The sequence below is a fragment of the Anolis carolinensis genome, chromosome 5, assembly GCF_035594765.1.
Source record: "Anolis carolinensis isolate JA03-04 chromosome 5, rAnoCar3.1.pri, whole genome shotgun sequence".
In the NCBI taxonomy this organism is placed as follows: Eukaryota; Metazoa; Chordata; class Lepidosauria; order Squamata; family Dactyloidae; genus Anolis; species Anolis carolinensis.
In genome coordinates this window covers 71,305,223-71,332,083 of record NC_085845.1, presented here as the reverse complement: position 1 = coordinate 71,332,083, position 26,861 = coordinate 71,305,223, and the positions used below count along the sequence as shown (strand labels likewise).

At 41.5% G+C, this 26,861-nt stretch overlaps 1 protein-coding gene across 1 annotated transcript; it reads right to left on the bottom strand.

Moving 5' to 3' along the window:
- Nucleotides 1–17,345: 17,345 nt before the first annotated feature.
- On the bottom strand, nt 17,346–25,304 carry fgf20 (fibroblast growth factor 20). The gene is made up of 3 exons (XM_062981520.1): nt 24,764–25,304; nt 19,745–19,848; nt 17,346–18,413 (listed from the first exon to the last, which is right to left on the bottom strand). Exons 1-3 carry the CDS (start codon nt 25,047–25,049, stop codon nt 18,168–18,170), a joined length of 636 nt encoding a protein of 211 aa, XP_062837590.1. The 5' UTR covers nt 25,050–25,304; the 3' UTR covers nt 17,346–18,167.
- Nucleotides 25,305–26,861: the final 1,557 nt, after the last annotated feature.

Sequence of the window (26,861 nt, the reverse complement as noted above, 5' to 3'; positions counted from 1 at the left end):
CAGGTGTAAGTGGATTTCGGCTCTCAGCAGCTTAAACCAACTTAGCCAGCCACTGGTGATGAATTTTAGGAAGTGCAGCCAAAACATCTAGATGTCTGCATTTTGCCCACTTCTGATTTATTCCCTTTCCCTTTCAGTTCTTCATATAATAAGTCATCATATAATTTTTGTTTGACTATGTTTGGTTCAATTTATTGATGTTAGGTTTAATTCGTTGATGTTAGGTTTAATTTGATGTGAAGTTTTAACGTTATTTTTATATGTGGGGTTTTTCATATATGGGTTTTCTGGGATTTTATGTCAATATTTGTTTGTTTTTATAGAGGCATTGACTGTTTGTCATTGTATGTTGGAATCCACCCTGAGTCCCTCTGGGGAGATAGGGCGGAATACAAATCAAGTATTATTATTATTATTATTATTATTATTATTATTATTATTATTATTATTATTTTATTATGACACAGCAAACAAGATAGATATGCTGGATTTTGTATCACAAAATCACAAGTCGAACACTACCCAAGCGTTTAGGACTGTGTGATGTATTTTCAGATTATGTTTGCAGATCCCAGTAGGGTGGCCTTTTGCAGTTGGCAGATCGTAATTTTGTCAATGTCTATTGTTTCCAAATCCCGGCTGAGATCTTTTGGCACGGCACCCAATGTGCCAGTCACCACCGGGACCACCTGTACTGGTTTCTGCCAGAGTCTTTGAAGTTCAATCTTGAGGTCCTGATAGCAACTGCCCCTTTCATATATAATTTTACAACATAACCTTCATGTATGGAATTCTATAAATAAAGTTGAGAATAGCACCTTAATGAATAGGCAGGGTGAATTGTGGGCAAATAAGAAAAGGGTCAACAAGAGCAACAACTGTAATCTGGAAATCACCTTAAAGGAATGGAACAACTGTCCTCTAAATTCAGGGTGGCTGGATTTCCCCCTCTTAAACGCCACCACAACAGCCTCCTATTATTTCTCCAGCTGTGCACTCGACTCAGGATTTTTGCCAGAGGCATGTAGCTGAGAGGTTGTTACACGACTTTGCTCTAGCAATTGCTCATTCTGGCAACTCAGTCTCTTGACTCTTCCGTGAGACAGAATGGTTTTCTAAGGATCTATACATACAGTATGCAACTGTGTGGAATTAAGGTTGGTTCTACGCTGTGGAATATCTGCTTTGAAGTAGCTTATATGAGCCTACACTGCTATATAATCCAGTTCTAAGCAGATAATCTGGATTTTGTATGGCAGTGTAGATCCCAACTAAGAGTAGTGTTGTCTCTAGTGATATCAGGGCTGACTTCAGTTCCTGCTAAACAACCAAAGGACATTCTCCCACATTTTGATTCGAAGCCCTCGGTGGCACAGCAGATTAAACTGCTGAGCTGCTGAACTTGCTGACCGAAAGGTCTGGTTCAAATTCGGGGAGCGGAGTGAGCTCCCACTGTTAGCCCCAGCTTCTGCCAACCTAGCTGTTCAAAAACATGAAAATGTGAGTAGATCAATAGGTACCGCTCCGGCAGGAAGGTAATGGCATTCCATGCAGTCATGCCGGCCACATGACCTAGGAGGCATTTACGGACAACGCCGGCTCTTCGGTTTAGAAATGGAGATGAGTGCCAACACACAAAGTCGGACATGACTAGACCTAATGTCAGAGGAAAACCTTTACCTTTACCTATGATTTGAAGCAGCCAGCATATACCAGACTGGAGTGTTTAAAAGCTCTTACTAACTTTCTTTTCCTCTGTTCTTTTTGTTTTATTATTCATTCAGTCTCTGCAGGTCATTTTGTGTCATACAATCAGCTTGAAACAACAAAAATGCTATTTGTTTTGCATTTGTACAGTATTGTACAATTTGAGTTAACACCACTTGACAAAATTTCTTAAGCCAAAAGAGACACTTTCTCACACATATACACAGTCATGCATGTTTTATGAATGACTTTTTAAAGAAATTACACACTCATACATACATATAGATGTATATTTTGTAAAGGTTCCTTACCCAAAAGAGCTTCCAAACCAAAGGGGGTATTCATCTCACTTCAAAACAGTTATTTGTTTTCCCCTTCCCACGTGCAGTACCAAACTAATAATAGACAATATTGTAATAGCAGTGAAAGACTTTATATGGTGTTTTATGGGACCATTAATGTATGACTTCAGTTGCTTGCATTCCCTAAGTGCCTGAAGCATTGATAAATAGCCTTTGACAACAAGCCGGCTCATGTTTTCATGCTGAAACATCATCAGTTAGGATCTGAATGATTCATTTCAGCAACAGGCTGATATTAACAGAAAGAGGAGGAAAAGGCATACACTAACCATGCAGATGTTAAGAATGTAACTATTTATTAAAGAATATTATTATTCCCACAAGCTGGACGTTTTTCCATATCCTTTTCAGTTGTGTGTTTCAGTACAGACATGTGAGTTTCTATACTTTTGACATCATGGTACTCAAAGCATATGTTAGATGGGTATAGCTAAAAGGAATTATGGAATTGATTGCTTTCTTCTGTTACTTTCTTGCTTTTCAATCATGAAAGGGAAGTGCCATGTCACTCTCTTCTGAAATGGCAGCTGGAGTTGCTGATGTGTAATTCTGGCGTTACTGATTCACATAGGACAGACTATAAGGAGAAGCAAGGGTTGGTAAAGCCAAAGTGCATAAACAGGCCCTGAATACATGGCTAGGGGTAATTCCCTATTAGAGGTACCCAGGAATATGGTGTCCAATTCTAGGCACTACAATTCAAGAAGAATATTGATAAGCTGAAACATTTCCTGTTTCTTGGCAGGGGGTTGGACTGAATGGGCCATGAGGTCTCTTCCAACTCTATGATTCTATGATTCTAGAGCAGTGGTTCTCAACTCCTAGAGCAGGGGTCCCCAGATGCTTTTGGCCTTCAAATCCCAGAAATCCTAACAGCTGATAAACTGTCTGGGATTTCTGGAAGTTGTAGGCCAAAAGCATCCGGGGACCTCAGGTTGAGAACCACTGTTCTAGAGGATTATCTAAACAGTAAAAGGTCTGGAAGCCAACCCCTATGAAGGAGCAACTTAGAGAGCTGATAATGCTTAGCTTGGACAAAGAGAAGATTAAGAAGGGGTATGATAGTCGTGTTCAAATATTTGAAAAAATTTCTTCCTTTCTTACTTTCAGGCTCTGAGATCTGCTGGGGAGGTCCTTCTCTCAGTCCCACCACCGCCTCAGGTTCAGTTGATGGGGATGAGAGAGCCTTCTTGGTGGTGGCTCCCTGGCTCTGGAATACCCTCCCTAGAAATATTAGGTTAGCTCCCACTCTCTAAGCCTTTCTATCTAGCCTAAAAACATGGCTTTTGAAATGGACCTTTGACCTTGAGTAATCCATGATGGCTGCATGTGAGAACTAATTATTTACTCTGGCACTTTAGTTTGTTAATTGAAGATGCTCAGTTTATCCGCAGCTGCTATTACGTTTTATAAATTTTGAAATGTTTATTATGTGATGTTGACCATTGGCTCTGTCTTCGGTTGAAACGTATGTTGTATTGTTTTTTACGCTTATGTATTGTTTATTTTATGTTGGCATTCTGGAGTGCTTTTGTGAGCCACCCCAAGTCCCTTCAGGGAGATGGTGGTAGGGTATAAATAAAGTTTTTTTATTATTTGATACACAACAAGATTAGTACACAGAAAACAAGATCACTATGCTAGCTGTTGTATTGGATCACATGTCTGTCACTTCGCAAGTGTCTAGGACTATGTGATGTATCGGCAAATAATGTGTACAGATCTTTGCAGCTGACAGATGGTAATTTTGTCAGTGCTGATTGTTTTCAAGTGCAGGCCAAAGTCTTTAGGCACTGCACCCAGTGTGCTGATCACCACTGGAGCCACATTTACTGGCTTGTGCCAGAGTCTTTGCAGATCGATCTTTAAATCCTCTTATCGTGTCAGCTTTTCCAGTTGCTTCTCATTGATTCTGTTGTCACCTGAGATTGCAACATTGATGATCCATACTTTGTTTTTTAACATGATCATGAGGGTTGGGTATATTGTGCTCCAAAACTTTTATCAGTCTGAATTCGGAAGTGCCAGAGTAGTTTTACATGTTCATTTTCTGTAACTTTTTCAGGCTTGTGATCCCACCAGTTCTTTGTCACAGGCAAATAACACTTTATATCTATTATTATTATTATTATTATTATTATTATTATTATTATTATTATTATTGCTGCTGCTGCTGCTGCTGCTGCTGCTACTTTTTGCTGCTCCAGCAGCTAGGACACAAAACAATGGATTCAAACTACAGGGAAGAGATTCCACCCACACGTCAAAAAGCCATTCTTAACAGCAAGAGCAGTTTGACAGTGGAATGCGTTGCCTCCGAGTATTGTTGGGGGTGCTTTGATTGTGTTTTTGCTGAATGGCAGGAAGTTGGACTGGATGTTACCCTTTCAGTGCTATGGTAGTATGATTTCACATGATAGCACAGAGTTTGCTAGCCTTTTTTCATAGCAGGAGCAACGTGAGAAACTGCAAATTTCTTCTGGTGTGAGAGAATTGGCCATCTGCAAGGATGTTGCCCAGGGAACGCCCGGATATTTTGATGTTTTACCATCCTTGTGGTAGGCTTCTCTCATTTCCTCGCATGGAGCTGGAGTGATAGAAGGAGGTCATTCATGCTCTCCCCAAGTTGGATTAGAACCGACAACCTTCAGGTCAGTAACCCAACCTTCAAGTCATCTGTCCTGCCGGCACAAGGGTTTAACCCACTGTGCCATTGGGGGCTCCTAGTTTACTAGCTAATACATATTTGTTTTCAAATGTATGTTCACTGATTCTTTTTCACACTCCGAAATAGTTGGGTTCAAAGAGTTTTAATCTAGAGTCTCAGTCTCTTTCTCTTGTTCTTTCTCTCCCCTTTAAAACTGAATAGTTACATGTTATCAGTCACTGTGATAACAGCTATAGACCAATCTCCTTGTTGTGCCATCTTTACAAAGTTCTAGAGAGACTTATTTTGAAGAGATTTATGGAAAGAAATCGACACATGTTTGATTCCGAAGCAAGCTGGCTTCAGGAAAGGCAAAAGCTGCACATCACAAGTGTTGAATCTGACTCAGCACACAGAAGATGGGTTTGAAAGGCAGCAGATTACAGGAGCTGTCTTCATAGACCTGTCAGCAGCTTATGACACTGTAAACCATCGCCTTCTCCTGAGAAAAACTTATAATATCCCAAAGGACTACCACCTCACCCTCCTCACATAGGATATCTGCTACAAAACAGGAGCTTTTTTGTTGAATTCCAGGGCCAGAGAAGCAGATGGTGAAAACAGAAGAACGGCCTGCCTCAGGGGAGCGTGCTTGCTCCATCAATGTTTAACATTTACACAAATGACCAGCCTCTGCCAGAAGGGACAGAGAGTTTAATCTATGCTGACAATTGTGCCATCACCGCCCAAGCAAGGATCTTTAAAATGGATGAACAGAAACTCTCTGAAGCTTTAGGCACTCTTACTGCCTATTACAGGGAAAACCAGCTGATCTCTAATCCATCTAAAACTCAGATGTGTGCTTTTCACATTAAGAACAGACAAGCATCTCGAGCTCTGAGGATGACCTGGGAAGGAATCCAACTGGAGCATTGCAGCACACCAAAATACTTGGGAGTTACTCTGGACCATGCTCTGACCTACAAGAAGCACTGCTTTACTACCAAGCAAAAAGTGGGTGCTAGAAATAACATTGTTCGAAAGCTGACTGGCACAACCTTAGGATCACAACTTGACGCAGTGAAGACATCTGCCCTTGTGCTTTGCTACTCTGCTGCTGAATAGGCATGCCCAGTGTGGAATACATCTCACCACATGAAAACAGTGGATGTGGCTCTTAATGAGACATGCCACATTATCACAGGATGTCTACGCCCCACACCACTGGAGAAATTATACTGCTTAGCCGGCATTGCACCACCTGACATCCGCCGGGAAGTAGCAGCCAACAATGAAAGGACCAAGGCATTGACATCTCTGGCCCATGCCCTGTTCGGATATCAGCCAGCATGCCAACATGTTAAATCAAAAAATAGCTTTCTGAGATCTCCAGAGATATTCGCAGGAACACCTCAGCAAGCGAGAGTCCAAAGGTGGCAGGCTAGAACCTGGAACCTTCCACAATGGAGGACCTTCTAACAGCAACACCAGAGGCACTCCAAGTGATCAGCTACTGAGCAAAATACATTTAGTCTTTTTAAGCCAAGTTTTTTTTTCTTAAAAAATCTCTGTTTGCAAATCCATTACAAATTGTATCCTTGGTTCACTTCTGACACGAGAAATAAAATAGTCACTGTGAATCATTCCTCCATTTTCCTTTGATACAGTTGTTGTAATGTTCCAGAAGTATACTACAGAATATATTATCCATGTGTGCCAGGTATATCAGAACAATATCTGGAGTAGCTATTAAGCAAAACAGCTGATAAGAAGGGAAAAAATGGCAGAGATAGAAGCAAAAACTAAGTAGGGCATTACTCATTCTTTATGAATAGATAAAGATCATTAGTAGATGCTTTGTGAGGCATGGGAGAATCATCTAGAATTCTATCAATTACTTAAGACAAGATAAAGGGCAATGAGCTCTCCGCCCAGGGGCTCATTGCATAGATCTGTGGACTAAGTTAATGCCTGTACCAGTTGTTTTTCACACGATCTGACTTTTTTCCCCCTCAAGTGTGAAAGGTAGTTTGGGAAGTCTGCATCAAATCTACCATCTATCCAATTACTACACCTGCTTCATGGAATATGAATAATTCAGGCTATGGTAGCCAGAGAGCCTTTTGTCTGCCTAGCCTCCACTGTGACACTAGGTAATAATTACCAATCTTTGTCAATATAAATCTACCTACATCACCAACAAAATATCTTACCATGATGCAAAGGGACAGTTGAATACCAAGAAAACAAAAATAATGGCCATAGATGTTTTATGCAACTTGAAAGCAGGAGAGAGAAATCCTGAAATAGATATGATTTTTCCATACCTGAGCTCAATCATTAATCAGAATGGAGATTGCAGTGAAGAAATCACATGAAGACTAGGATTTAATAGGACAACTTTGAAGGAGCTAGACATGATGCTGAAATGTAAAGACATTTCACTGAATACTAAAGTTATGATGCTCCGCGTGATCATATTTCCTATTACTACATGTGGTTGTGAAAGTTGGACAGTGAAGATAAACGATGAGAAGAAAATCAAGCTACTTGAGATGTGGTCCTGGAGAAGAGCTCTGCAGATAATGTGGACTGCTAAAAACGCAACCATGTGAGTCCTAGAGTAAATCAGGTCTTAACCCTCTCTCGAAAACTGAGAATGCCATACTTTGGTCACATTGTCAGAAAACATTGCAAAAGGCTATGATGCTTGGCAAGGTGAAGAGCAGTATAAGTCCATGTTCTAGAGCAGTGGTTCTCAACCTGTGTGTCCCCAGGTGTTTTGGCCTACAACTCCCAGAAATCCCAGCCAGTTTACCAGCTGTTAGGATTTCTGGGAGTTGAAGGCCAAAATATCTGGGGACCTACAGGTTGAGAACCACTGTTCTAGATTGATAAACCTAATTAAAGAAACCATGATCCTGAATCTACTAGACCTGAGTAAGGCTGCTGAGGATAGGGGGACTTGGAGATTTCTCACCATAAGTCAAAGTTAATTTGAAAGCAGTTAACAAGCAAAACAAAAACCATGATGTCTTTCTTTAGTGGTTTCTGAACTTTTGTTCAAGACTTTTGCAAGCTCCGTGGTGAATTATGCTCCACACATTCGCAAATCAAAACCAGAGAAATGTTTGATTTTGGGAGGAAAAGGCCACTGTTTATTGTTTACAGCTAAAGAATTTGGATCCCCTTGATTCACTGGTGACTGGCCAGTGACAAAACAACTGGCCCAAACTATGTGTTATAGGAATCCACATAGGTTTCTGTCACTTGGGCATGTCAAAGATACATGACTCATTTCCTGCTTCAAGGTGACTTAAAATGTTCATCAACTAGGTTTTGGGCTACAATGCTCCCTGACAAGCTGGATATGGTTCCTATGCTAAAGCTGCCCCACAGCTGTGACAAAAATAATAGCTCTTTTAAGAAAAGGGTGGGTATGAAATTCAATGAAGAACCAAAGCTTGGAGCACAGGAGAGAGTTTATATGACCAGAAAGTAGACCTAAATGAAGCTTGCATCCAGATTTCTCAGAATGACCAGCTATTTACCCAGTGACATGTAACTGGCCAGCCTTCCCGTGCTTTCCAAAGTCCAAGAAAGCCACATGAACTTCTAAGTAAGGGGAAGCTGGCAACACATCTGCGATGTTCCACTGTCACCCTAATTCCTCAAATGGCACTGCCAGTAAATTGAAAACCATTCCCATTCCCAAAAAGTTGAAATGACAATCTTAAAGCCTGATCACTGGTATCAAGAGTATTAAGCTAAAATGTTCTGGTATTTTCGTCCCATTATTCTGCCTTCGTCCCTGGCCACTGTTGGAATGTTGTCACCCAAGAACTCTCTGGCGCTAAATTCAGCCTTTGGGCTGAAATAGATTCTTCACCTTTGTCCTAGTGCTTACAACAAGGATGGAAATCTACAACCAAATGCATTATTTTATGTTCTGGCATTGAATGTTTGTCATATATATGTTGTGCTCCACCCTGAGTCCCCTTCGGGGTGAGAAGGGCAGATTATAAAAGTTTTAAATAAATAAATAAGTGAATTTGGTTGTAATAATGCATCAATTCTAAATGAAATTGCATGTGGATATTGACCATTATTATTATTATTATTATTATTATTATTATTATTATTATTATTATTATTATTATTTTATGACACAGCAAACAAGATAGATATGCTGGATTTGATATCACAAAATCACAAGTCAAACACTTCCCAAGTGTCTAGGACTGTGTGATGTATTTTCGGATGATGCGCGCAGATCCCAGCAGGGTGGCCTTTTGCAGCTGGCAGATCGTAATTTTGTCAATGTCTATTGTTTCCAAATGCCGGCTGAGATCTTTTGGCACAGCACCCAATTTGCCCATCACCACCGGGACCACCTGTACTGGTTTCTGCCAGAGTCTTTGAAGTTCAATCTTGAGGTCCTGATAGTGGCTGAGTTTTTCCTGTTGTTTTTCATCAATGCGACTGTCACCTGGGGTGGCAACATCAATGATCCAAACCTTTTTCTTTTCCACAACTGTGATGTCTGGTGTGTTGTGTTCCAGAACTTTGTCAGTCTGGATTCGGAAGTCCCACAGTATCTTTGCGTGCTCATCTTCCAATACTTTTGCAGGTTTGTGATCCCACCAGTTCTTTGCTGCTGGGAGGTGGTACTTGAGGCATAAGTTCCAATGAATCATTTGGGCCACATAGTTGTGCCTCTGTTTGTAGTCTGTCTGTGTGATTTTCTTACAGCAGCTGAGGATATGATCAATGGTTTCATCGGTTTCCTTGCAGAGTCTGCATTTTGGGTCATCAGGTGATTTTTCGATCTTGGCCTTAATTGCATTTGTTCTGATGGCTTGCTCCTGAGCTGCAAGGATCAGGCCTTCTGTCTCCTTCTTCAGGGTCCCATTCGTGAGCCAGAGCCAGGTCTTCTTCTTATCAGCTTTTCCTTCAATTTTGTCAAGGAACTTTCCATGCAATGTTTTGTTGTGCCAGCTGTCAGCTCTAGTTTGTATTATTATTATTATTATTATTATTATTATTATTATTATTATTATTATTATTATTCTGACGTGCCTCTCCTCATGGCTCGAGGAGGGTTACAAAACAATTAAAATACATAAGCACAGCAAAAACACTACAAATACACACACTAAAACGTACCTTCATATAAAGTTACACAATAAGATCAGAAGCAACTTGTTCTCTCTAAGAATCTCAAGATCCTCCAGCACAACTTCTGCTGGAAGTTGACCATAGAGTCACGCTGGAAGACCTAGGGATTTCTAGTAATATCGTGTTAATCAAAGCCATGAATAATCAAATCAGCATAAGCTGAACCCGCAAATATGATGAAAAGAGACTAAAATAATTGAGTGTTGGAACTTGGGAGATCCAGGACCACATATACTATGAGACATTCATCTCACTGTATAAAGCCTTGAGCTTGTCTTACTTTCTTAGTCTATCTCATAATATTGTTGTGAGAATAAAGTGATAGGGAAGAAAAGTTGTTAGTTTAGCCAGTTTACCAGCTGTTAGGATTTCTGAGAATTGAAGGCCAGAAACATCTGGGGACCCCAGGTTGAGAACCACTGATATAGCACCTTCTGTTGTTTGTTTAATATAACACCTTTCTTTCTGTGCAGGATTCAAGGCAGCAACCATTCTAAGATACACCTCGTTTTTAGAAATGTTTGTATGGGGGGAGTGTGTGTTACGGCTTCATCAAATGTGGGAAGAATCAGCGGCATGCTCCACTTTGCTGCCCCTTTAAGCACGGAGCCCCCTGGCTCCCATTACATGATGCACAACTACTCCCTGCTTAAAGGGGCAGCAAAGTGGAGCATGCTACCATGGCGGCAACACAAGGGCTTCTCGTGCTCTGCCAGGAACAATGGAGGAAAGCCAGACGGTTGAAGCTGGGTGAGTCAGGCGATGCGTGGCATGGAAATACAGGTTCCCCACACCCCAATGTGGACCACCAGAATCACCACAATGCATGGTGATTCTAGAGGCCTTTATGATTAGGTCCTTCGAATCAAAGAAATACAACAGTACTGACCTACCTACAAGAGTACTGTAGGGTGATCATGCAGCCATTCACCCAAGGTTATTGGGCTGCACCTTTCAGCAGAATTTCCCAGCATGAGTTGCTGAACTTGCTCATTCAGCAATTTGAATCCAGGGAGGGACAAGCTCCTGATGTTAGCTCCAGCTTCTGCCAACCTAACAGTTCAAAAACATGCAGAGTAGATCAATAGGTACCGCTCTGGCAGGAAGTTAACGGCGCTCTGTGCAGTCATGCCAGCCACATGACCTTGAAGGTGTCTATGGACAATGTCAGCTCTTCAGCTTAAAAATGGAGACGAGCACCAACCCACAGAGTTGGACACTACTAGACTTAATGTCAGGGGGAAATCTAGGAAATACAATTATATAACATTTGGAAGGCCAAATGATTCCCACCCCTATATGGAGATTTCTGACATCCAAAAGAATAAAGTAAATTCTGATGGCTTAAAACAGAAATAGCTTCATTCATATCTCTTGTTTTCATTAAAATATATAGTATGTGTGTGAATAAATGAGAAGTGCACTGAATTACTATCTTCCTTTTACATTTCCCTTTAAGTGTTTTCTTTACTTGCAAATCTCTTCTGCTGACTTTTATAAGTAATCTAAGTAATATAAGGTTTAAACTCATATGTCTTCAGATGTCTGATAGGAAATCCCCATTACTCTAATAAATATTGCGTTTGTGGCAGGGAATTGGCAAGCTACCTTGACTGTGATAGTCCCTGGCTGACAATCACACAAAATTCAGAGCAGAAAGCATATCTTAGAACATTTCAGCATTTGGATTTTCCTGATGACTCCTTTCAAGTTCTTTATGAACAACTTATGTATGGATCAAAACATGCTAATTTCATCACTGCTGGCCAATATCATAAAAGTATCCTGATTTAGCATCTGTGTATATTCGGGAATGTTTGAGTAACCATAACCAAAATCTTTTTAAAAAGGTGTTGAGGTAATTCCAGAAGATAAAAAGGATTTGCTGTTTGGAACAATAGTGTATTTTGTCATGTGAATTCATATTTGTTATTATTTTGACTTCATAACTGCAGGGGGAACATTTGCCTAGGACATTTGAGTCCAGGAGGCATCACATGATCTACTACCAGGTGCTCTCCCAGCACTCAGTGGCAGGATCAAGGATGGGAGAAATGGGGCTTTGTAGCTATTCGGCAACTCCACTCAGACTTTCTCTAGATGGCAGGAGAACGGGAACACTGTATTTCAGTCTTTCACTTCACCTAATAGGCTTGTACATTGGATATATCTAATAAAAATTCTTGGTTCTAAAACTGGTACTACAGTTTGCAATGTTGTCCTAACCAAACAAATTGTATGTTTCATTTCATTGTTGATTCGATAACTCCATATCATTGCAACCTCTGCATTTGTAAAAGGGTATTTCTTATACTGGACATGTTCTTATACTGGTCAGGTTGTCAGATGCTAAATAAATGCTAAGTAAATAGCATTTCTTTATTGTGCACAACACTTGGGCTACATCCACACTCTACACAATTATAGCAGTTTGACACCACATTAACTGCCATGACTCAATGCTGCTAAATTCTGGGATTTGTCATTTTGTGAGATATTTACCTTTTCTAGTCAGAGAATTCTGCAGAATTCCATAGGAGAGAGCTGTGGCTCTTAAAGTGGTATTAAACTGTGGTATTAAAGTGGTATTAAAGGCCGGGCTGTGGCACAGCTGGTTAGTAGCCAGCTGCAATAAATCACTACTGACCGAGAGATCATGAATTCAAGCCAGCCTGGTCAGACTGAGCGCCTGACCATTAAATAGCCTAGCTCGTTGTTAACGTAAGCAACCTGAAAGATAGTTGCATCTTTATTTCGGGGAGGCTAATTTAACTAATTTACGACACCATAAAAATATCCAGCAGTGTGCGGAAGAATGAGGAAGTACTCCATCAAGGACTTGGTGTCACGGTGGATGATGAAGCAGCAGCTCCCCTTGTGGCCAGAAGCTGGAAAATGTTAAATTGCCTTTGTGTCTCTGTCTCTGTCTGTGTCTGTATGTTGTACGTATAATGGCATTGAATGTTTGCCTTGTATATGTACATTGTGATCCGTCTTGAGTCCCCTTTGGGGTGAGAAGGGTGGAATATAAATACTGTAAATAAATAAATAAAAAATAAACGGTGATAATTCAGCAGGATAGATGGTACCTTTGTCCAATAGTAGGGTCTTTTGCAGGCAGCTCTTTTTGTTATTTCTAAGGGAAAGCCATGGAAAAGGTACTCACTTCTAATGTACATAAGAGATATATCCTAGAAGAGGAAGTCCACTTACTGATCACATGGAGAGCCTCTATGCACAGAGCCTCTGCTCTTCAGATTAATGCTCTCCATGTTGGAGAGGAATGTTGGACGGCCAGCAAACTCCATTCCATGTATGTTTCCTTGAAGTGAACAACACAATGTCTGGATAGTCAAACAATACTTTGCAGAAAAATGGCCCCATTTCAGTGACATAACACATACTTCACATGGATGAGGTCCTAACTCATCACTGCCATCTCTAACCCTAAGACCCCTGGGTAAAACTAGACTTGTGATTAAACCAATTTTCCTTACTACCAAATGCCCACCAAACAGACTGGCAAATCACGTTCTTGTATTTCTTCTTATGAAGACACACAGCACAAATGTGTAAATGAGAAAAATTATGCACTGTGCCTTTCATCACGTGGGAGTATAACTGCAAAAGCCAAAACATGCTAAATATATTATTCAGTCTGGCCTTCACTTAGCAAGGCATGTAAATATTCCACTCGTAGGAACAGATAGTACTAACCTAGATGAACAAATAGTCTGAGTATATAAAGCATGTTAATATTCAGTATTGTGCAGATGTATTTGGACCTACACTCTGAAGTCGGAAGTTGGGAACATTCAAAATATTGTTAAATGGTAACTTCCTTTGGCCAGAACCACCACATTTAAGGATAATACATGATGAAATTCAACAGTTTCTAGAGGGCCACATACTCTGCTTGATGGAAGTGTGAAAATACATTTACATCAAGAGTAACTGTATGCATATTGTCCAAAAGTGAAGCAGCTTGTAGGAGTTATGGCTATCTCCCTGTAGGGGAGGGTAGGCTTGCATTAGAAAGTAGTACAGATGTGTGTGTGTGTGTGTGTGTCTGTGTCTGTGTCTGTGTGTCTGTGTGTCTGTGTGTATCTAAATGCTTCCAAGTGGCTTATCCATTTATGGTGACTAAGCCAAGGAATGCCCAGAGGTGGCTTTCTAATTCCTTCTTCTGCAATACAGTCTACAGTACCTGGTATTTGTTTGCAGGCTCAGGACTTGCCTAAGACAATTTGATATACAGAAATGCCATTTCATATACAGAAGCAAAAAGGCTACCAGACAACCTTACTTCAGCATTGGCATGAGGGTAATGGGACAGTTTCTACCACCACCACAACTAAGGGTGGAAGTGTACTTTAGGGAGATTAGTTAAGACAACCACATCCTCCTCCAACATCTCAAAGACCCATCTTCCAACTTCTCACCCATGCTATTAACATCTACTGTCTGGGACAATTGTCACACTCTACTGATGATAGGATCTACCTCCTTATTAACAAAAAAAACTGCACTTGGCCCTTTTTCATCCAAAGTTGTACAATCCAAAATTCTCAATCTATTTCCAGTAATAACCCTATATAATGGATGGTCCATAAGCATGCAAAGGAATAGTCTGTTCCTATCTAATAACATTTACGTCACTGAAGAAGAGAGACTCTGGCTAACATTCCTATTCAATAGTACTGACTTGTAGATATGTTGTTGCCAATTGAGCATGCTGCCTGAAGCCTGGCAGGCTCTCCAGAATGCTTTCACTCTGTCCATTAGTATCACCACTATCTCATTTGCACTGGGACAAAGCCAGCTGGCCTTTCTCCAGCTCCCGATCATCATCAGGCAAGCCAATGACACTGTCTGGCTCCAATATAAAGAAGGCGAGTGCTGAACATGCTCTCTTTATTGGTGACATTGTAAGTAGGGCAGGTAATGCATGGCATCATAATTTCTCTCTCAAGCATCTAATTTATAGAAACAAAGCCAGGCTCTTGTGAATTCCATAGACCAAATTTCTTGGGTGTATGCTCAATTGTCCTCTGTCATCTCCTGTCAACCTTTGGCTTGTAGGCAGACATTGAGAACAATTCTGTGCTCTTTTCTTCCATGTTGAGACACATCGCACACAATACCAAAGCAAGATGTTTCTAATTCATACAATACACTGAAAAACTGAGGCTTCGGGATATCTTTTCTGATGGACAAGTGTAATATGTTGACTGTGGATCACAAATAGTCATCAGCAATTCTACTGATCAGAGGACTTTGAGAAAGACTGCAGAGTTTTCTGAAATTGCTGCTGACTTTACCTGTACTCTGACCACTCTCAAGTTATAATTTTATGCAAGAGTGCTTGGCAAAAATATATAGTTTGCATGCATATGGGGTAAATATGTAAAGCATATTTTTGCACTCACCTAGACGTAAATCCAAGGAATATTGTGGAAATTGGATGCTTCATCCCATTGATTTAATTGGTATTTCAGTATATTCATAAAATATACAGATGTCATTGAATTGCAACTCCCCAAAGTCCTAGCCAAAAATCCTGTCACAGGGATTGCTAGGTGTTGCAGTCCAACAACATCTGGAGGACTATGGTTGCCACTGCTACTCTATATTGCTTCCAAAATGTTGAATCCAAGTCATACTAGGGGCAAATCCAATGAAATCCACGAGATTTATGTTACCTAGATTGATAATTCATTGATTCCAGCAAGTCTTCCATCAACTCTAGCCATCAGCATGGCTGAAAGTCAGAAACTAAATGAATTGTAATCCTAGAGGGTCACAGCCAGCCAGCCTGCCCTTTTCTAGAACCATACAACTACTATATAGCTCATAAGCCTATGCCAAGAATCAATTATGTTTTCATTAGTCATTGAGTCATCATGTGACTTCAAAATAGCAATTCCTTGTCCAAAGCTGAACTCCTGTCTTAAAAACTCTGGGTTGAATAAAAGTTACCAATGGAATAGTCTCTTGAAGTCAGTGACACAGAGTGATGACTAATGTAACTCCAGTTAATTGCAGTAGGTCTGTATGTGCGCCTTCAAGCTGCCTCTCGACTTATGGCAACCCCACAAATTTCATAGGGCTCAGAGGTGATTTTGCCAGTTTCTCCCTTTGCAATATATTTGACAGTGCTTGGTATTCATTGCTTGTCTCCCATGCAGGTATTAACCAGCTCTGACCCTACTTAGCTTCCATGATCAATGGGATCTGATACTATGGGACTGAAGCCTAATGACCTTCATCTGGATCCAGTTCTCATCCAACTATTAAAGCATGCATATAATACTAGAAATAATGTAGCATACTATATGCTGCGGTAGAAAAATGTATAAATCATAGTTGTTTACAGATCATGAAGTCTTACGAGGAAGCAACCCATATTGGATTCAATTACTCACCTTTGGCAAATGCCCAATTTTACAGTTGCTGTAGAGCCTTTCACTGCTTATCTTCCTATTCCTTTGTATGTATACTACACTGAGCCAGATCCTTGCTCCATCTACTTCAGTATTGTCTACACAGTTTTCTTTTTGTTAGCACCCTCCATGCTGTTATGGCCATGCTAGCTCAGGGTGACAAATGTTTATTGCACTTCAGCATATCTGCAGAGATATCAAACTGCATAAGACCAGTCTACACCAAGGAGCTTCAACTCTCGAAAGCCTTGGGCAATGGTCTTTCCCAGTACTTCTTTTAGAAACCAGGGACTCACAGGAACCTTTAACATACAAAGCATGTGCTCCACCAGTGAGCTATAGGATTTCCCAGGAGATCAAAGGCCTGAAGGATACTACCAATATAGGTATAAATGCTTTATTTGAAAGGAATTTTGTTAAGGCGATAGGTCTGTAAATGTAAGGAATTTAACTGACTGATTCCAAGAATGTTGACTCACAAATAAGTTTCCTGGAGCTCTATTTGTTTCCTAGTAAACATGTGTAGGATTTACAGCCTCAATGAAATAGCAGAACAGAGAAACACCACCTCAGATTCCAAAAGGAGAGGAAAATTTCACAAATCTCATATTACAGGAGCAGATTTAAATTCATGCAGATTTAAGAGATGGGAATATCTTTCCCAGTGAGGCTCAAAGGATGCTCTGGGGTATATCTAATTAAAATGGCAAAACAAGAGTATATTTAGAAAGTGGTTGTCAGAATTATTTCCTTTCTTATATCACATAACAAATGATTGCAATGACATCAACAGAGGCTGGTAACCTCTTCCTTTTTTAAAATAGGGTTTTGTAAATTTCTCATGTGTACCTCGCACAGAAACAAAAAAAACCACTGATTAATACTAATTTATAGTCTAAATCGCAGAGAAGTCAGGGACAAGAGAGAAGCGGTTTCCTTCCAACTCATTCTACATGTACAATTGATAGATATTGCCTGAAAGAATAACAATGGAACATAACAGAAGTATAGCTTTAGTTCCCTTTTTAATGTGCATTTATAATTCAGTACACATACAGGAGGCGATCTCATAAGTTGTAAAGCAACCAAGGCATTTTCTTGTTTAAGGCACAGACATAAAAAGAGATGATTATCTCATCATAATGGTATTAAAGGAATGCTCTTCCATTCGTAGTGTTTGGGGATGTCCTGCCCCTTATTTTGCACCTTTAATATGACTTTGGCGTAAATATTGGCACCATGAATAATTTCTGGTGGGATAAAGGCTTGCACTGTCTTCATCAGCCAGTAAAAAATAAACTCTGTAATAAATAAATATTTAAAATAAATATATGCACTCTGAATGTATATAAATTAGGTCCATCCTAAATGGGAAAAACAAATTCAGATTTCATTTCCACGTTCACACAGATTCACATCACCTCATCTGCACGGATGATCTTGTTTTTTTCCCCCACTAGCTTGCCATTGATTCTTTGTCCCAGCAAGTTATCTGTTTCTACAGTCCATCTCCACATATTTTAGGTAGTCTTTCCAACTTCTGGAAAAAGTAATCCAGACCAGTCTTGTCTGAACCCAGTTCCAACTTCTCATGTCTACTAGTCCAGCACAAGAGAGAGTAAACCTAAAAGACGTCAGTCCGTGTCAGTCCTCTTGGCTTTCCATTCATTCTCCTAATCCAGACTTTAGACAATGGGAACTTGTCTACCACTAAACACATCTTCTGACCTTCTAGCTTCCCAGATCTCAGGAGTTCCTCAGCATCCAGAGGTTCTTCCTGCTTTTGATATTGTCGAGGCACGGATTCTATTTTCCATCTATTTTTCAGTTTCAGGTGAAAACTAAGACATCCTTGTAAAGTTCAGGCACTCTCTCAGGGTCCACTGGCCTGGGCAAGAAATGGGTGAATTTCTGATGTCTTTTGGACCTGGTCCCATCTCTGGGGCTGCCATCTTTGTTCAGGGCCACAAAATAGTGCCTTCCGGAGTCCCCATGCTTGTACAGGTTGGAGGAGTAAGTGTTATACCAATTCTCTTCAAACTGTTCTCTGAAGACACATTCAGGAGTGAGCTTCTCCTGTGGAAAAGGAAAAGGAAGGTGAGAATTTGCACTCAGGAAAAAGTAGGTGAGTTTCAAACATGACTTCCACTGGAAACTGGCCATAGAATCTCATCGGAAGACCTCAAGATTCCCAGAGAGGTGATCTTTCTAGAAATCTCTAGGTCCTCCAGCATGACTGGAGGAAATTAACCACAGAGTCACACTAGAGAACCTAGAGATTCCGAGACATAACAATCGTAATAAAATCTGTGAATAATCAAATTTGCAAAAAAGAAAGCTCAGAGCACAAGTAATTTTTAAGGTTGACATTTGAAGGAAAAAAATGCTATTATACAGCTTTGCATAGTTTTATTATTGGATAAGAGCTTGGAAAGTTTATTTTTTGAATGACAACTTCCAGAATTATCCAGCCAGTATGGTCAGCTGACATGCTGGCTGGAATATTCTGGGGTTTTGGTAGTCCAGAAAAGTAATTTTCTGAGTTCTGTGCTCCCCAATCCTATGCTATGGAGTCATGGGAATTTTACAAGGTCTTTATATGCCAAAGAGTATTGGTGATGCACCAACTACAAGTCTCAGGATTCAATAGCATTGAGTCCTAGCAATTAAAGTGGTCAGACTGCAAATTTGACAGTATAAATACACCATCAAATTCTCCAATAACAGCCATATGGGATCACTATGTAGATCACATTTTATATTATTTCATAGACCAAATTAGTACTTGTCCAATACTAAATTCATTCGATGCTTAGACATACAAGGCCAACAAACAAATACATAAAAACCGAATTATTAAATACAATATAAAATGCACCATTAAAATCCTACATAAATAATTAAAATGGAGAGATATGCCCTTAGAATACTACATAAGGTACTGCATGGACTAGCAACTGCATAATTAAAAACCAGGTAAAACCAAGTAAATACAGCATTATTAAAACTTAAGCAGGGAACACCTTGGATATAAACAGCACTATTCGTTAAAACATCCCCAGCATAGTCGACTGCAACATCAAAAATTAGTCTTGCCTGGATTTTTTGTGCTGCCAGAGCAAAAAGAGCCACCTTGTGAGTAACCACATGGTTAGTGTCAGCCAAAAGGTAGAAAATCTTTTCTTTGAACCATGATAGTTCCTTAGAAATTTGCAGTTCCTTATAAGGAAAGCTGTATGATACTCCAGGCCTATTTGCCCATTTCATAGTACTTGTCTATGAAATGGGCAAATAGGTCTGGAATATCATACAGCTTTCCTTAAAACGACTTGCAAATTTCTAAGGGACTATCATGGTTCAAAGCAATGTCTATCATATGAGCTAGGAGATATCATAGTAATACTTACAGAGCCATATAGCTCTCCTTTTTCGTTCATTCCAAGATAGAGTCCACTGTCCACTCCGCGAATGCTGACTAGCCCCACTGCCACACTGATGAATTCAAGGATACCTGCATGGATAGAAAAAACACAAAGTTCAGTTTTAACTTCTAATTATGCATGTTGCTGTCAAGACTTGTGTATATAGCTAGAGGCAGAGGAAGTGTGTGCTATGTGCAATCTAACTATAACACTCTGAGATAGTGTGAATACCAAAACTGCTCAAAAATGCAGCCTTCAGCAACAGTGTTCTGTGCATCAGGCATGACCCAGCCCAAATTAAGCTCTTACAGGTCCCACTGATTTCAGTATGAGAGCTACACATGTTTGAATCAATGAGGTTTGCAAACTTTGCTTAGGTTATGCCATTTCCTGTTAAATAATAACAGTGATCAAATATTTGGATTGTTTGGAAGAAAGCTTTTAATGACTGCTTTAAGAAGAAAAAAATTCCTATGCACCCATGTTTTTCTTTGAAACTGTGTCGTTTGATTTTAGATATGTGTAATGTTGAGTCTCACATATTTATTCGTATATGTTTGCACTTTTCCTCCACGTGCAATGATTTCAATGAAAAATTGTCAGGGAACTGGTGTGCAATGTTAAGTAGCAGCCCAGCCAAAAATTTTAACAAAGATCAGACATTCAATCTCTCCACGGCAAATAAATCATCAGAGATTTTGGAGTTCCCAATATTCAAAGTTTCATTGAAAGACATGGGAGGTATTCTGTCTTTCTGATATCATTTTCAAAGTCAAGACTCCCCACCCCCTACCAAATCATAATAAGCAGGTGATTCAATCAACAAAGAGACCACATCAGACAAACCTATTGAGAATGGTGATAGAATAAAGAGGCACCAAGAATCTTTGATCTCAATCTCCAATCTTTTTTTCTCCTTTCCTATCCCGCCCCCCCCCCCCCTTTTTTTGGTAATTATTCTGTGTTTACATGCTGTGAGAGGCTTCCCTTCTGTGCAGAACTTTCTGTTGAACTAGAGTCCCTTTCCTTCTGAAAACATTGGCAGTTCCAGCATGTTACAGATCAGTTAAGAACCTTTTGCAACAGATTATTTTGACTAAGAGAAACCTCTTTGATTCCCCTTTGCTGGCAGTTCCCAGTTGGTTGTCAACAATGTAAGACTTCTGCATCCTCTCTTTGCCATCTTTTACAAATCAAGTAGCTTCAATATGGTGGTTAAGTTCTCTTTTTGGTAACAAACAAGAGTAGTCCTAAGCTATAGTCACATGCAGTCACATTCACTGAGGTTAGGGGCACAGGACCTCAGTGAAATTGAAAAACTATGAATAAAGAAATGCTTTTCCCCCAAGAGAACAGATCTCTAAGAACCTCTAGGTTTTCCAGTACAATTCTATAGAATCACATTGGAGGTCTGAATGATTCCTAGAGAGATATTAACTCTAGAAATCTCTAGGACCTCCAGCATGGAGGAAATTGACCATAGAATCACATTGGAGGACCTAGGGATTCCTATAGAGAACATTTGTAATCAAATCAGTGAATAATCAAATCTGCAAAAGTCATAATCATAAATGTCGAGGGACGTTTGTAATGTACATGAAGGATTGAACATGTTATTGGACCAATGAATATTAGACATGGACCTGGGATGCCCAGTGTCCTTAACAAAGTGTCTTCCAGATGTATTGAACTACAGATTGATCATGTTGGATGAGGAAGGGAAAAGTATAATCCACCATCTTTGTAGGGTGGAAAGTTAGGGGAAATGTGAACACCTGCTATACCACAGATTCCCTGGTTGGCCTTTGTCAAATCTCTCTTTCCGAGTTTCAATTTCCAATAAAAGTTTCAATTTCCAATATGTTCAGACAAGTAAGCTGGTTCCGGCCAGCTTACCTGTCCGAACGTATCTCCCTCTACGAACCACCTCAGAGGTTAAGATTGCCCAGGGAGTCCCTGCTCTCGGTCCCACCTCCCTCCCAGGTGCAACTGGTGGGGACGAGAGACAGGGCTTTCTCATTGGTGGCTCCTCAACTATGGAAAAAAAGTAAAATCTTGGCTATGGGACCAAACCTTTGGTCAGTAAGCAATACAAGGAATGATCAGGGATTGTGTGCAATTGATATTTGATATCTGGAACAGCCTTGGATTATGATTTTTGGATTATGTGATTTTAATGTTTATATTGATATGTTTTTAACTCCACATTTTAATGTCTAAATGTTGTTATGTTTTTATGCTCTAATTGATATAGTTATATGTTATGGTTGTTTTATGTTAGGTTATGTATGCAGGGCATTACATTTTGCCATAAAGTCTTTGGAAATCACTTTGAGTCCCCCCCCTCCCCAGAGTGAGTGAAGTAAATAAAAATAAATAAATAATATGTAGGATGGGCATAGCTGTTCCCAAGATGGCACCTTCCAAATGTTTTGTAATGGTGACAGATATTTGCAAGATGGGTACATTTCAGGCTTTCCCAAGCCGATACCCTTTCAATCTTTTGAAATTACAGTTTCAATCAGTTCCAGCTAACATCGCCAGTGTGGCAAAGATTCAGTGTAGTTGAAGTTCAAAACTTCTGAAGGGCACCAAGTTGAGGTAGGTTGTCATAATGGAAGTCTAACTGGGCTGTTGTGAGGATAAGAGAACCACCAGACTAATTTTGTTTCCTGCTGATAGAAATGTTTGTCTGAAGGTATGTACAGCACATGGTACATTGACTCTACTCCATCATCCATGCAGAGTCTATATAGGTGCTATTTCTGCTGCTATTTGTGCATGCTTAGTTCAACGGAATTGCTCTCTGCACAGTAAAGTTTAAAGGGCCTCTCTGCATCCATTCCTTTGTACGTCATTCCCACTGCATTGCACATGCAGAAGAAGACAGGACCATATTGCAGTTAAGGATGGAAAAACTCATATCTACTTTTCAAAAACAAACAGTGCCCTGGGAATATAAGAATGAAAGGCTGAAGAATGTTCTCCTCCTCTATCAGCCAGAATAGTATTTACAACTGAAATATATGTATTTTTATATTATATATACCACGCTACCTCATACTGATGGCCCCCAATTCCCACAAATTCCTGTTTGCATCTGCTGCTTACTATCAGGACCCTTGGTTCCACCCATATCCCGGCTGTATCTCTGGCCTGGCTTAGAGTTGTGATTTGTGTGATCGCAGTTCAAAAGGGAAGGAGGAGGAAAAGAAGAAGGCGATTTCGTTGCTATACCATCTGTTGCTATAAGGATTGCTTCATTGAAAGCGGGAGGGAACAGAGTTGCAATAAAGAACAAGCCAGGAGAAGGGAGGAAGGAGGAAAGGATGGAAAGAAAGAATGAGAGAAGGAATGGTTGAAGGAAGGTAGGTAGGTGGAAAGAACAGCAGGATGGAGGGAAGGAAGGGGGCAAAACAGATGCTACATCACCTGTTGCTATAAAGATTGCAAGAGGGAGGGAATACAGGCTGTAGGGGGGGAAAGGGCCTGGGGAGAAGTGAGGGAGTGAAGGAGAGAGGTGGGAAAATGGAGGGAGGTGAGGAGGAAGAGTAGGGTAGGGAAGGGAAGGAAACGGAAGGGAAGAGAAGGAAAGGAAAGGAAGAAAGAATTGAATGAAGGTAGATAGGTAGGTGGGATGAGTGGATAGAAGTAACAAGGAAGGAAGGAAGGAAGGAAGGAAGGAAGGAAGGAAGGAAGGAAGGAAGGAAGGAAGGAAGGAAGGAAGGAAGGAAGGATGGATAGGGGAAGGAAGGAAGAATTGAATGAAGATAAGTAGGTGGGGTGGATGAATGGAAGTTACAAGGAAGGATGGAAGGTGAGTGGAAAGGAAGGAATAATTTAATGAGGGTAGGTAAGTGGGAAGAAGGGATGGAAGTTGGAAGGAAGGAAGGAAGGAAGAACAGTGGAAAGGAAGGAATAATTGAATTAAGGTGGGTATAGGTGGGATGAATGGATGGAAGTTACAAGGAAAGAAAGTGGAAAAGAAGGGGGAATTGAATGAAGATAGGTAGGTAGGTGGGATGCATGCAAGTTACAGGAAGGAAGGAAGGAAGGAAGGAAGGAAGGAAGGAAGGAAGGAAGGAAGGTGGGAAGGAAGAATTTAATGAAGATAGGTAGGTAGGTAGGCGGGTGGGATGGACGGAAGTTACAAGGAAGGAAGGAAGGAAGGAAGGAAGGAAGGAAGGAAGGAAGGAAGGAAGGAAGGAAGGAAAACATGAGAAGGAAGGCAAGTAAGGTGGAATGAAGATAAGTAGATGAGAATTAATGAATGAAGGTAAGTAGGTATGGGAAGAAAGGGGAAGGGAAGGGAAGAGAAAGAAACTTTGTGGAAGGAAAGAAGATAGGTAGATGGGAATAAGTGAATGAATGAAGGTAATTAGATATGAGAAGGAAGGAAAGAAGGAAGCAGGAGGGGAAAGGAGAGGGAGGGGAAGGGAAAGAGAAAGGGGAGGAGAGGAAAGGAAAGGAAGCTTTGTGGAAGGAAAGAAGAAAGGTAGATGGTAATGAATGAATGAAGTTAAGTAAGTATGGGAAGAAAGGGGGAGGGAAGGGGAAAGAAGGAAACTTTGTGGTAGCAAAGAAGATAGGTAGATGGGAATGAATGAATGAATGTAATTAGATATGGGAAGGAAGGAGAGAAAGAAGGGGAAGGGAACTGAAATAAGAAAGCTGGGATGGAAGGAAAGAAGATAGGTAGATGGAAATAGCTGCAAGAAGGTTAGTAGGTATGGGAAGGAAGGAAGCTGGAATGGAAGGAAAGACGACAGGTGGATGGGAATAAAGGCAAGAAGGGAAGTAGATGTGGAAGGAAGGAGAAGGAAGGAAGGAAGTCAAAAGACAGAAGCTGGGATGGAAGGAAGGATGATAGGTGGATGGGAATGAATGCAAGGAAATAGGTAAGGATGAGAGAGAAGAAGGGAGAGAGGGTAGGTAGATAGAGGAGAGAAAAGGGACGGAAGGCGGGAGGAAGGAGCCTTGCCTGCTCCTGCGCCTGCTCCTTACCGAAGAGGCTGTGGTCCTGGCGGGTGCCTTGGACGCTTCCGTCGGGCAGGATCTGGAGGTGGAAGCCGGTCCGGCAGTAGAGCTGCCTCCGCCGGAGGATGCCCTGCAAGTGGGCCAGGTCTGCGGGGCGGGATCCCCTCTCGGCGTGGCCCAGGCGCTCTCCCAGCAGCAGGGGCGGCCTCTCCCCGGCGGGGGGCAGCAGGAAGTGGGAGCCCACCGTCTGGCTCAAGCCCTCCAGGACGCCGCCGCCGCCGAGGAAGCCGCCCAGGTCGGCCAAGGGAGCCATGTGGGGCGGCGGAGGGGCGCGGCGCGGAGAAGGAGACCCTCTGGCCTAGGGCCGGGCAGCGTGTATGGGCGTCAAGGCAGCCGCTGCCTGCCTGGGAAGGAGCCGCTTCTCTCGGAGGGCATGGAGGTGGCAGAGGCGGGTGGAGACAGGTGCCAACATGGAAAGGCCAAAGGGCCGGAGGTGCCGTCGAGGGATGCCGTGGAGCAGGCAGGGAAACAGCCCCAACGGGGGAACCTCTCCCTATATATAGATAGAGCTGCCTCCGTGGGGCAGGTTCACCCCCCGCAGCCCACCCTTATGCTAATCCACGGCGGCGTTTGAAACCTTACACCTCACACCTTCTCCCTTCTCGGGATCGACGGAGGGGAGTTCCCGACGTGTTCCCCTTCCTTCACACCAAACACGCAGCTTTCCCAGCCTTTGGAAAGAAGCCCTCCCTTTGCTCTCCCGCCCTCTTTGCAGCCACAAAGCCGAGCAAAGGATGCCAACGAGGGGATCCTCCGCTTGAGCCTCTCTTGGGAAGGCTTCTTTGGCCAGTGGCACAAAGGGGAGCCCACTGTGGACACTGGGAGGGGATGGAGGAGGAGGAGGAGGAGGAGGAGGGTTACAGGTGCAAAGCAAAGGGGAGGGCGAGGGAGAAAGGGCGTTCCCGGAGGGGGAGACCTGCCCAGACACACATGAAAGAGGGAGGCAGGAGAAGGAGGGGGAAAGAAAGCCCCACATCGAACAGTCCCACTCCTCGGCTTTCAGAAGGCTCATAAAAGGACTCCGTGTCTTCCCTTCTTCACCTTTCCAACAAGAAAAAGTAGAAGGGGGATGTGTGTGTGTGTGTGTGTGTGTGTAAGCAGAGGGGGATTTTTCCAAATGAATTACCAGCCGGAGTTTCCCCTTACTTTAAAGTGAATATATATATATATATATATAACACACACACAAAAAACTCTCTCGCGCACACACACAGTAGAGTCTCGCTTATCCAACATAAACAGGCCGGATAAGTGAAAATGTTGGATAATAAGGCAGGATTAAGCAAAAGCCTATTAAACATCAAATTACGTCATGATTTTACAAATTAAGCACCTAAGCATCCTGTTTTAGAACAAACCGACAGAAAAAGCGGTTCAATACACGGTAACGTTCTGTAGTCATTACTGCATTTGCGAATTTAGAACCCAAACATCGCCTTGTATTGAAAACATTGATTACAAAAACTTCTTCTTCAATCACACAATCTCCAGTCCACTCCAGAGTTCCCTGTCAGCCATCACTGCCCCCAGTTCCCTCAAGGTCAAGCCAGTCACTTCAAGGATGCCATCCATCCATCTCGCCCTTGGTCGGCCTCTCTTCCTTTTTCTTTCATTTTCCCCCAGCATCATGGTCTTCTCTAAGCTTTCCTGTCTTCTCATGATGTGGCCAAAATACTTCATCTTTGCCTCTAATATCCTTCCCTCCAGTGAGCAGCCGGGCATTATTTCCTAGAGGATGGACTGGTTGGATCTTCTTGCGGTCCAAGGCACTCTCAGGATTTTCCTCCAGCACCAAAGTTCAAAAGCATCTATCTTCCTTCACTCAAAAACATTGACTACTAAAAAAAATGACTACAAATAAAGATAGAATTGCATAAAATGAACTTATGGTAACTTCATTGAAGGGAGATGTTGACATGCTGGAAAGTGTCCAGGGGAGGGCGACTAAAATGATCAAGAGTCTGGAGAACAAGCCCTATGAGGAGCGGCTTAAAGAACTGGGCATGTTTAGCCTGCAGAAGAGAAGGCTGAGAGACATGATGAGGTCATGTATAAATATGTGAGG